The 12,820-nt window shown below is 33.1% G+C and overlaps 1 protein-coding gene across 5 annotated transcripts in view; it reads right to left on the bottom strand.

The window, feature by feature from the left end:
* LIN28B (lin-28 homolog B) overlaps window positions 1-12,820 on the bottom strand; it is a 92,593-nt gene that overhangs the window by 26,720 nt on the left and 53,053 nt on the right. For all 5 annotated transcript variants that reach the window (XM_081140007.1, XM_081140006.1, XM_081140009.1 and 2 more), the window contains one exon: window positions 9,029-9,213. In XM_081140007.1, the coding sequence (XP_080996133.1) occupies window positions 9,029-9,213 (185 nt within the window). The remainder of the gene's footprint in view (window positions 1-9,028; window positions 9,214-12,820) is intronic.

The raw sequence follows: 12,820 nt of genomic DNA, 5'->3' as shown, positions 1-12,820 counted from the left end.
AAAGGACTTGGAAAACCACCCTAAAATTAAGTCTATAATAAGGTAAATTTGAGGTAGAATAAAAAATGCAGAAGAATTAAGGAGATCTGAGTATTCTATTGGTTTTAATAATTTTCTTAGTCACTGTATAGATGAATGGAAACTTAGATGCAACAGTTCAGTTATTCAACTCCAGCCTTTGCCTGTCATTAGTAGGAAGCAGAAGATGCAAATTCACAGCTGTCCAGGACACAAAAAATGTAAAATAAAGGATACTGAGGAATTGCTTAAAAGGGGCCAAAAATAGGAACTAAGACGGATATCTACTGGTCTATATTGTGAAATTACAATGAAAAGCATATAATAAAAGGCATAAGGAACATTTTAAGAAGAGGTAAAATTAAAAGGGCAAAGTCTCGGGAAAGAGGTAAAATTAAAAGAGCAAAGTCTCAGAAAGACAAAGGAGAAAAGAAACCAAACTGCCCCTGCCTGATCAATTTACTTTCTTCTATTTTCTACCTCTAACTTTTAAAAATAGATTTTTCTTAAAAGTCAACCACAGAGGATTACAACTAAATCCTAGAGTCACCTGAAATTATCACCGGATATAGGTGTACATATTGTATTCAACACTGTTGATAAATTAAACTATTTCATATTAAAAGCCACAGTAAATGTTTTCCTAATTTAAATTTAAATTAAGTATCCAAATTGGACACAAGACTAAAATGTATTGACACTGTGACAAATTATTTTTACAATTCCTGATATTTTAAACTTAATTCATATTATACAGTTTAAATTTGTTATTATATAAATAGATTCTTGAATTATAATTACTATATTTTTCTGATTCCAACGAACATAGTAAAATTAGCTTGTTACACCCATAAGCCAGGTTTAAAATAAGCAAACTATTTGATGACTTTGATGTTTTGCACCCAAAATGTGCTGGCTAATTTTTCCATTCCATTTACCATTCCGGTCTTTAAACTGCCTTAATCTCCTGCCCTCAGATGTTGACCTTGTAAGAATAGGGGTCATAGGTCAGGATAGACAGACCTCAAAGGATCTGGACTATCAATTCATGCCTGAGAGATTTCTCTTCCACAATAGGAACCTACTAAAACAGCAAATTCCTAAATCTAATCACAAGTATCAGGGTGAAACAGTTATTTATTGGAATTTGTTGATTTACATTTTCAAATGTCTCTACTTCAAATTATATCACAGAGTGGAAAAGGTATATTATACTGCCGTAGAGGTGGGCAGGGGAGGGTAGAGGAGGGTTACCACAAGTTTTGAGAGTACTTAAGGTAAATGTGGGCATTCAATAAATATATATATTTTTTTAAGTTTTTTTTTTTTAAGTTTCTTTATCTTTATTGTTGAAAATATTACAGATGTCCCCTTTTAATCCCCATTGATCCCCTCCACCCCGCATCCATCCCACCCCCAGGCTTTCCCCAATAAATATTTTTAAATACGCAAATGAAAATATACAGTCCTTCAATAATGAACAATATCTTATGGCTTCCAAAACCTTCTTGTAAATGAAAAGAATTTGAAACCATAAAATTACTGTTCTGTAAAAACAACTTTACTATCATACATCTTTACTTTTTTTTTTAAAAAAAGGGCAAGTTAGCTCTTTTAAGCTGAGAACAATTTAGATATATATAATGAGTTTCTGTTCATGTTCACCTTGGTCTTTCTGACCATAAACAGTAAATATATCATAATGTGCCATTCTCACATCATTTTAATACTGGACTAAAAGGAATGCCAAACTTCATAATCAATTTTAAGTCTAAACGAAGAGCATCTTAAAAATGATCAATGAACAAGACTTTCTAATATGATCTAATATGAGAGTTACTTCCTATAGTTACAAGCCAAAAGCACTGATACTGAACTATATAACAATTACCCTCCTTTCTAAACAAAATACATTAAAACTTCAACTGATACAGAAAATCAAAAAGCTTACTCATGTGCTAATGCGGTGATGCAAATAAAATATTGCCTGAAATAGAATGAAAGCAGCAGAACGATGGTATTATTTTCTAAGTTATTTTAAAAATCTCAAGTCAACATTGTTGAAAGGAAACTTGCATTATTGTGAATAGCACTTCTTGGACTGTGTGGCTGGGTCAAAAGATGTGGAAGGTTAAGGAGAACAAAGAAGATAGTCACTACCCAAGGAAAAAATTAGAATAAAAAAAGAGGTTAAAAAAAGAAACCATAAACAATAAAAAAATGAAGCTATGTGTATATGCACAATATATACATCTACCATGTATGTACGCATGCACTTCAACTGATTTTTAAAATTACATGGATTTTTATTCCTTAATTATTAAGAATTAAAATAATTTAACCTACATAGAAAGATTTCTAAATGAGTTGTTTAAGTATACATGTTCTTTATAACATATTTGTTAATATAAACTAAAATTTTATTATATAAAATATTTAATTATATGTTATAGGCTGACATGATTATTTCATATAAATACTAAAAATCTACAGTGGCAAACAAATAAATATTCTTCCCCCATAATTTCGTTCTGTTAAAAAATACCTCTTTTTCCACATAGTAAACTATGGTTTATTAAAGAATAAAAACGTAACAAGTGTAGGTCAGTTTGTGAGAAGAAATACAGAGTTTCAAAATCTTTTTATTAACAACAACCTTCATTTTACTATAAAGAGAGCTTTGTAGGGGTTATTCAATCTCTTTACTCTTTGATAATGAACACAAGAAAAACTAAACAACAAAAATAAATCTAAAATTATTTCATTTGAAATTTTAAGAAAACATTTTAAATGTGGAGGATTTAAAATAAAACAGGATAATTCTGCTATTGGGGAACTGGACACTAGTAACTGAACACTAAACTCAGTACAATTTTGAGATAGAATGAAAAAATATTCCCACTTACTTTTATATTTTACTCAAAATTAAGGTAAAATCTTTAAAATTATTTTCTATTTCTTGCCAACAAAGGCATAAATCTTCACAAAATGTGTTTCTATCATATATGCATATATATTAGAATACAGATTAGAATTGAACAAATAAGTTTTCTTGAGTGATGGAACCAAAATTTGAATTTGTTAAATGTTTTAATTGCATATAATAAAAATTTTAAAGATTTATTTTTTTTAACCTGAAATGACACAAATGAGATTAAACTTTCTAATTTAAAAACATTTCAAGAGAAAAGATATTCTCTTCAACAGACAGTATTTGAACAATTCATATACAAAAAAAATGAACCTCGACCTAAAACTTACACCTCATATACAAAAGTATACTCTAAATAGATTGTAGATGTAAATGTAAAACATTAAACTATAAAGCTACAAGAGGAAAACATTGAGGGGGGATCTCTGTAATCTAGGGTTAAGCAAAGATTTCTTAAACAGGACATCACATAAATATAACACAAAAAATTGATAAATGTCTTTATTAAAATTTAAAACTTTTTCTCTGTGAGAGATTATTTAAGAAATTGGAAAGACAACCCACAAATTCAGAAAAAAGATTCACAAATCATATATCTGACAAAGGACTTTTATCTACAATTATATAAAGAGCACTAAAAATGCAATAATAAGAAAATGAACAATACAGTAATAAATGGGCAAAAGGTATGAACAGACACTTCACTGAAGAGAATAAAAGGCTAACATAGAAACATAAAAAGAAGTTTAATATTGATAGCCATTAGGGAAATGAAAATTAAATCCATGATGAGATATCTACCTATTAGGATAGTTACAATAAAAAATATGGTCAATACCAAATGCTGGCAAAGGTACAGAGCAGTTGGAACTCTCATATATTGTTGGTGGAACTTCAAAACAGTATAACCACTCTGGAAAAAATGTTGGCAGCTTCTTTTAAAGTTAAATATATACCTATGACTATATTATCCATCAATCTTACTCCAAGATAATGAAAATTTTTGTTATACAAAAAGTGGAACCCAAATGTTTGCAGTGACTCTGTAATTGCCAAACTGTAAATACCCAAATGCCCTTCAACAAATAGAGGGATAAATAGTGTTATGCCCGTACTTAATGGAATACTATTAAGCAATAAAAAGGAATAAACTACTAATACACTTGACAGCTTGAATGAATTTCAAAGCCATTATGCTAAGTGAAAAAAGCCATTTTCAAAAGGTAACAAAAAAACTAAGCCCAAAGTTACTAGAAGGAAGGAAATAACAAAGATCAGAGTGGAAAGAAATGGAGACTAAAAAGCCAATAGAAAAGATCAAAGAAACTAAAAACTGGTATTGTGAAAAGATAAACAAAATAAACAAACTTTTAACTAGACTTACCAAGAAAAAGAGAGAACTCAAATAAATAAAATTAGAAATGAAAGGAGACATTACAACAGATATGACAGAGATAAAGAATTATAACAACTACTATCAACAATTATATACCAGCAAATGAGACATCCTAAACAAATGGGTAAGTTCCTAAAAACATACAACCTACCAACCTATCATTAAGAAATAGAAAATCTAAGCACACCAATTACCAGTGAGATTGAATTAGTAATCAAAACCCTCTCAACAAAGAAAAGTCCACCACATAGCTTCATTGATGAGCTCTACCAAAACTTTAAATAATTAACAGCAATTCTTCTACAAGTCTTCCCAAAAATAGAAGAGGAGGCAATATTTCCAAATTCATTTTATGAGGCCAGCATTACCCTGACAGCAAAACCAGCAAGGATATGACAAGAAAAAAATTAAAGGTCAATATCCCTGATGAACAGTGATGCAAAATGCTCAACAAAATATTAGCAAACCAAATTCAACAATACATAATCAGGTGGGATTTATTCTAGGGATACAAGAATGGTTCAACATCTGCAAATCCATCAATGTAATACACCACATTAACAAAAGAAAAGATAAAATCACATAATCATCTCAACAGGTGCAGAAAAAGCTTTTGACAATTAACATCCATTTATGATAAGAACTCTCAATAAAGTGGGTATATAGAGGGAATGTACCTCAACATAAGGGCCATATTATGACAAGACCATAGTTCACATAATACAAAACCTTTCAGCTTTTCCTCTAAGATCAGGAACAAGACAAAGATGCCCACTCTCACCACTTTTATTCCAAGAAAAAATAAATAAAAGACATCCAAACTGGAAAAAGTAGAATTGTCTATTTGCAAATGGCATGATATTACATACTGAAACTTCCAAAGACTCAACCAAAACAGAACTAATAAATGAATTCAGTGAAGTTGCAGGATACAAAAATCAATACACAAAAATCAGTTGGTTTCTATATACCAACAGAAACCAACAGAAAGAGAAATTAAGAAAACAATCCCATTTACAACTGCATCAAAAAGATTAAAATACCTAGGAATAAATTTAACCAAAGAGGTGAAAAATCTGTACTCTGAAAACCACAAGACACTGATTAACAAGTTGAATAAAACACAAATAAATGGAAAGCTATTTCATGCTCATGGATTGGAAGAATTAATATTATTAAAATGCTCATACCCCCTCCCCGAAAATTGATCTACAGATTCAATGCAATTACTATAAAAATTCCAATGGCATTTTTCACAGAAATAGTATAAACAATCCTAAATATTCTATGGAACCACAAAAGACCCCAAAAATCCAAAGCAACCTTGAGAAAAACAAAGCTGGAGGCTCCCAGATTTCAAACTGTATAACAAAACTATAGTAATTAAAACAGTATGGTATTGGCATAAAAACAGACACATAGATCAGTGAAACAGGGTACAGAGCTCAGAAATAAACCCCCATACATATGGTCAATTAATTTACAACAAAGGACTCAAAAGTATACAATGGGGAAAGGATAGTCTCTTCAATAAATGGTGTTGGAAAACTAGACAGCCACCTGCAAAAGAATGAAACATGTGCTTTAAACCCTAATCCTTGTTCCCACAGAAGAAAATCACTCCATCAACTGTCCTCCACCCTCTTACATGTCCAATCTTTCCTCTTCTCCTAAACCACTCCAATTGACACATAAACATGCTATATTTCTTCCTCTCAGCTACTGCTTCATTTTTCTTCTCCCATTTATCAGAAAACTTGTCAAAACAATTCTCTGTGATGGCTGTCTCCACTTCTCTTTTCCTTTCTGTTGAAAATAAGCCACTCAGGCATTCACACCCACCAGGCCTCTGAATCTGATCTTGTCAACTCCACCAAGGACTTCTCATGCTGCTAAAACGGTCAAGTCTCGGTGGTCATCTTACTCAATCATTTCACCACTGGCACCATTTATCATACCTGATGCTCTTTCCTTCTTCACATCGTTCTCTCCTTGACTTCTGAGACAAAACCCTCGATTCTCTTCCCATTTCCCTGCTTTACTTAGTGCCCTTTGCTATTCCTTGTACTCTTCCTGATCCCTCAATGCTGGAATGGCCCCCGGGCTCATTCCTCTTCTCCTTACTATGCATTCTCACTCTGATGGGGGTCTCATTCTGTCTTAGAACTGTAAATGCCATCTTTTTGTTGACTACCGCCAAATTTTTATCTCCAGCCTTGGAACTTCAGAGTCAAGCATCTATCTGCCTAATGTACATCTCCACCTGGGTGACTTCCTATGTATCTCTGACGAAGTATGTTTGAAACCAGATTTCTCATTTCCTCCCCCTTCCCTACGCTTCTCCGTCTCGATGAATGGTCTCTCCATCTTTCTGGTTGATCCGGTGAAACGAACCTTGAAGTCATCCTGAAAACTTCCCTTTCCTCACAGTCCACACCTCATCCATTAGGAAATCCTGCCGCCTCTGCCTTCAAAACAGATCAGGATTTTTGCTCACCACCTCTACTGCTGTCTTCCCAGTCTGAACCACCACTGTCTCCTTCCTGCATAACTGGGACTTCTCCTTAGTTGCTCCTTAACTTCAATCTTTGCCTCTCTACTTTGTCATCACAGCTGCCAGAATGACACTTGAAGGAAGGAAATCAGATCATGTTACTTTTCAAATTCAGGTATTGCAATGACTTTCATTTCCCCCCAAATCAAAGCCTTATGATGAATGACATTCTATTACAATGATTTTACAGTGCAGGCATTTGAGCTGGGGCTCAGGAAGGTGTTTCAAGGTTCACAAAGGAAAGTCCTGCAGTCTCACTTCTCTACCTTCAGCCTCCATTATTCTCGCCCCCTTACTGATTCCAATTCAGCACACAGTTTTTGAGTCAGAACTATATTGTTAAATATTTTACCTAAAATACATGGAAAAATGGTTTTATAAATTTTTATTTCTTTTGTCTGATTTTATTGTACTTTGCGCTTTAATTATATGCATAAATATATATTATCTCTCCCTTTGGGAGCAGAAAATCACTTTAACAGGTAAGTGTATCATTTCACTTACAGACATTTTCATGGTCTTTCTTTTATATAAAACGAGCTCCTAAAAATGTAGATCAAAACTGAATTTATTCTCTTACTGATGGCTCTTCAAACCAGTGGGAAAACGTGGATGAGGCAATAAATGCTGTCGGGATAACTAGTTAGCAATTTGGAAAGAAAAGCTACATCCTTTCAGTCCTCTCTTCAAAAACAAATTACATACAAAGAGAAGAGGTAGTTAAAGGTAAAACATAAGTTAATAAAAATTATATAAGAAAATATAGGTGGATATATTTTTAATTTGGTAGTTTAGAAAGCCAGATAGCTATCAAGTCATAAGTGATAGACTTGTCTGTATAAAAATTCAAAAGTTCAAAACAGTTTTTAAAAGTCACTATAATTAAAGCTAAAATATATTTTATAAGTTGAAAAATACTTCTTACCTATTTGAGACTAAAGGTTAAATTATAAATACACAAAAAGGACTTGCAAATCATTAATAGCAAATGAACATCTTAAAAGGAAAATAAGCGAAGGGTAAGAAAAATAAAATTCATAGAAGAAAGAATTAAAAATAAATTTAACATATAAAAATATATTTAACTTCTAACCCAATCAAAAGATGCAAAGGAAAACAATGAGCGGCACCTATTAACCTATGTAATTGGGAAGATTAAAATGTTAGCATCACTCAGTGAAGTCTCACTTCAGAAGGGATTGTACATTGGCCTTCATCATAACTAGAGAGACGTTTAGAAACAGATATCAAAACTTTTAAAGTGCACAGTTTTTGATCCAGATTTTTCATTATTAGATAGTAAGCCTGAGGATGTAATCAGACAATTTTTTCAAAAATGTACATGTAAGGATTCACTGTGGTGTTATTGATAAATTCAAAATGCCAGAAATAGCCTAGATACTCATTAACATAGCCATGCTTAAATTAAATTTGGAGCATTGTGGGAATCTATGCAGGTGCTGACAATTGACATGAAATGATCCATGTTTACACTGTTAAGTGAAAAAGAAATGCAAATTTCAAACAACTGCATAAATAGGGTGGGGCAAAAGTAGGTTTACAGTTGTATGTGAAAATTGATTATTATTATTTATTATTGTATTATTTTCCATACAAACAACTGTAAACCTATTTTTGCCCCACCCTGTATATTATAATTCCCACCTCTAGTTAGGGTTTCAAGTGAATGTTTTTCCTAACTTCTTTATAATTTTGTTATATTATTTGAATTTTCTATATATGAGTTATCTATTAAAAACAGACAAAACAGTATATATTTTTTCATTTAAAAAACAGGTGAGTTGTTGGGATGTACAGACAGGCATTTCTGTCTGTTGAAAACTCCAACCTCATTTGCAGTCTCTGAACAATCTACTGAAAATGGTGGTAGGGGACTGACTATTCAGTGCTCATCGCGCAGTGCTCAGTTCAGTATATTCTGCAGGCAGTTCAAATTGCAAGACAGCCTGTATTGCTGGAAAATTCCATTCAGCTACATAGTGGTGGCATGTTACTTTTGCTAGAGTATATAAAGTCCAATAACATAACAAAATATATAAATAAAGTTTCAAAAGTAATTCCCAAATACAATAAACTCACAAACTAACAAATGAAATGGATTACCTACCTATCTCCCTTTGGTTTTCTTTTTTGTAGTGACTTCCCTTTGGGTCTTCTTTCACTTCCTAAACAAGGGCTTCCACCAGGTCCTGTTACCCGTATTGATTCAAGGCCTTTGGAAGATTTTTTAAATGTGAATTCCACTGGTTCTCCTTCTTTTAGGCTTCTAAATCCTTCCATGAATAATTTGCTCTGTAAAGAGCAGGGGAGGGAGGGGGAAAGAAAAAGAGATCATGATTATCAATGCTTCACAAATTTTCTCTATAATTTTAACATTAACATATAGCAAGATATTCTTTGTTATCCATTACTAAGTATAAAGTCTTTTTTGTTTAAGTTCAGTGAAGGTTATACCATCTTAAAGTTTCCTGTTGCAATGCTGGCAGTGAGAGAGTAAACTAACATCATTTTTTAAAGGCAATCTGGAATACTTACAAAAATTTAAATGTGCATATTCTTTGACCCAGCAATTCCACTTCAACGACTCTCCTACAGACATACTCACACAAAGGTTCAAAAAAAAAAAAAAAGACCTATATCAAAATTTACCACAGCACTGTCCGGTAAAAAATTATAACTACCCTAATGTCCATCACAGATTAAATAAATTACAGTAGAGCTATAGAATGTAACATGACTGAACCATTAAAAGAAGATCTACATGTATTAATGTGGGAAGATAAGCATATAACATTGTTGACTTTTAAAATTAAGGTTAAAGAAGAAGTGTTTATCATAATGCCATCTATGTCAAGAAATCTTTAAAAGTTACATGTTTATTTATGTAGAGATGGGATCTGGAACAACAGACAACAAATCATAAACAGTCATTTTCCAGTCCTTTTCTGGAAAAGTGGGAAGGCTTTTGGATAATACACATGATTGTACTTTGTGAGGTTTTTATAATTTGAAAGGAAACAGATTTTTACAACATAAAAGATAATTGATTTTTGCACACAAAAAAGAAAGTTTCCTGATTACAAAAGTGTAATCTTGGTTACAAATATGAACTGGCTCTTTGGATCTTAATCCATTTGTCAGAGTAAATGTGTCAATTCAAAATATACCAGAAATAATTGAAAATCATTCATTCATTTCTTCAAAGTCCCTTGTGTATGTTTTACAGTTCTAATTTGAAATATCATGCCGTTTTAAAAGACTTTTCTGAATTTAGGGGCAAAGGGGAGCAAAATGAAATATGGTAGAAGACCTTGGTTCAAGTCCAGCTCTTTAAGCATGTAAGCCTGCAGCTCTGAATGAGTCATTTTATCTCTTCTATTTACCTGTAAATTTAAGGGATTTGAGTTTCCCCACATGTGTTCTGAGGAACAATGGTTCCAAAAAAGGCTCCACGAAGAAAGGATTTTGTGGTGAAATATATTGTTTCTCCTCAGTCGTCATATTAAAGTTTCTGAGATGCCCTCCCCTCCACGACCACCAAAATAAAAATCTTATCTGTGTTTAACCTAGCAATTTCCTGACATAATTGATGCCAGAGCCCTTTCTTTATAAGCACAGATGACTAGTGTACTTAGGGAAATGCTGAACCAGAAAATCTTGACCCCTCCCAAGTCCACGATTCAAAAGGCAGTTCAGTAATTACATATAACCAAATAATTACATGGAACAAATAAAAACAACACTTCAAAATTCAACACAAAAGGAACTATTCACTGTGAAAGTCATATGATACATGAAAACAGGGTTTATAACCTGTTTTTAGTGGTCACCTGACACGCAAAATCCTTCATGTGCAAGTCTGCAACTGGCAGCACCTTTTCTGCTGTCTGATGCCATGTAGAAATCGGGGACACACACACACACACACACACACACACACACACACAACTAAAACCACTACTGCCTACAGTGTTTAAAATAAAAACAATTAATGTTTTTAAAGCTTTTTAAAAATCATTCCCAAATCTTCTGTTTCCCCCCGCTAAGCTTTTCCCTCACTAATTATAGAGTTCTTTTGCTTTCATTTCCTCTCTCACTCCCCCCTCAAGAAAGCAGATTATCAAATCAGATGAAGTGGAGCAGAAGTCAACTACTGCAACCAAGAGAATGGACACAGGTTTAACTAGGGTTATCACATGTTCACATGTTTTGTTTCTGCAGTAAAAACACCATCACTTATTGATCTCCTCCTTGTTTCGAGTGTCCAGGGGCACTATCGCCAACTTAATTTGATTTCATTTTCCATTGTTACAATTTTTGATAGGTATGATTTATAAGTAAACTTATAAGTGGTGATTTATATTGGACTTTCCAAGTCTAAATTTCCATCCCTTATGGATCACTAAGTTCTGTATATTCTTCATGATATTCTGAAAGAATAGTTCTTTAAATTCTGTCACATATTCATCCTTCCCCAAATTATTACATGAAGCAATTTAGATTTATAATACATCACACAAAAATAATAACATCTCTAAGAAACTATAATGGAATTTGCTATTCTATCAAAAATTGCTGTTACACCAGTGGGAAAGATTTGTGGAAAGAAGAGGAGGAATTAGCACATTATATTTCTTCACAAAAAATCAGCTTCTCTCCTTGACTTGACAATTTTTTATTAGAGGTGCCTCCATTTTTTTAGTCACACTGGTTCCAATTCTTAGTTTTACCCAAACTATTTAATGAATCTTGTATGTTCCATCTTCACAATTTTTTCATCTGACTCAAGTACTTTCTTGGGTCACAATGCCCTGCTTCTGGGCCTAACTATCTCCTACTTGGATAAGTGTACATTGCTTCATTAACATTTCAAGTCTCCTCCCTGTTCCAGTTTCTCCCACACCTGCATTTTCTCTCTGAATTAATCTTACTGTTAGTTTCCTGTCTCAAAAATCTACAATACCTCCATTTAGGCTGTAGGTGAGACCATTCACAGTCTAAGGCGAATAATGTGAGGTCCTTCTCTAAAGAGACTGAAGGAAATATCTGGGCATTGGTGAAATATTGGATCTGACACACAGACCCCATTCATTCTAACAATTAGGAGGCCACTGATGCAAGAGCTGGCTCCCCACCCATTCAACCTTAAGTTATTACTACCCCTCATTCATATGTCTGAAGGGTCAACCAAGAATCACAAAACATGCAGCATAATCAAAATAGGCCAAGATAAATGAGGGAACAAAAGAAATTTTATATACCATCCAATTAGTGTCTCCATAGATATTTGAGATAATAATGACATCAATAAAATAGAGCAAAAACACCCAGAGAATTTAAAAAACACTCTCAGAAAATTAAAAATGATTGGTGAAATTAGGTGGGGGTGGAAGTAAAAGGTTAGAAAATCTCTCAGGACATAGGCAAACAGACGGAGAATCAGGGTAGTGGAAATCAAGGAAAACAGTAGAGCCAGGACTCAAGCCAGATCTTTGACACCAAAAGCCCTTGTATACCAGGATGCCTAGTATAACATTCTGTAGGTTATTTCAATTGTCCCTCAACACCATAATCATATTACGCTTTAGAATCTACAAGTTCTAGGCCTCCAGTAGACCTTCTTGCTCAAGCCATGCTCATTTCTTATCCCTTAACTTTAAAAAATTTTTTTTCTGTAAAAATTTTTAGCTGATATGTTGACTTGTAAGGAATCAGTCCTTTTATTGTAGGCCATCTTATTTTACTGCCTCTTTCCGAAAACAAGAGGCATTTAATAGATAACGGGTAAATGTAAAGAACAACAAATTCCCATCAAATGGAAGCTCTTGAGATACTCCTGTTTCATCAAACTGTGAGATATTTCAGGCAGATCTTATCAAATACATCCAACATCTCAGTG

Source organism: Miniopterus schreibersii, assembly GCF_964146895.1.
Source record: "Miniopterus schreibersii genome assembly, chromosome: 6".
NCBI classification, from domain to species: Eukaryota; Metazoa; Chordata; class Mammalia; order Chiroptera; family Miniopteridae; genus Miniopterus; species Miniopterus schreibersii.
The sequence above is the reverse complement of the archived record's forward strand: the minus strand, read 5'-3'. Positions and strand labels throughout refer to the sequence as shown.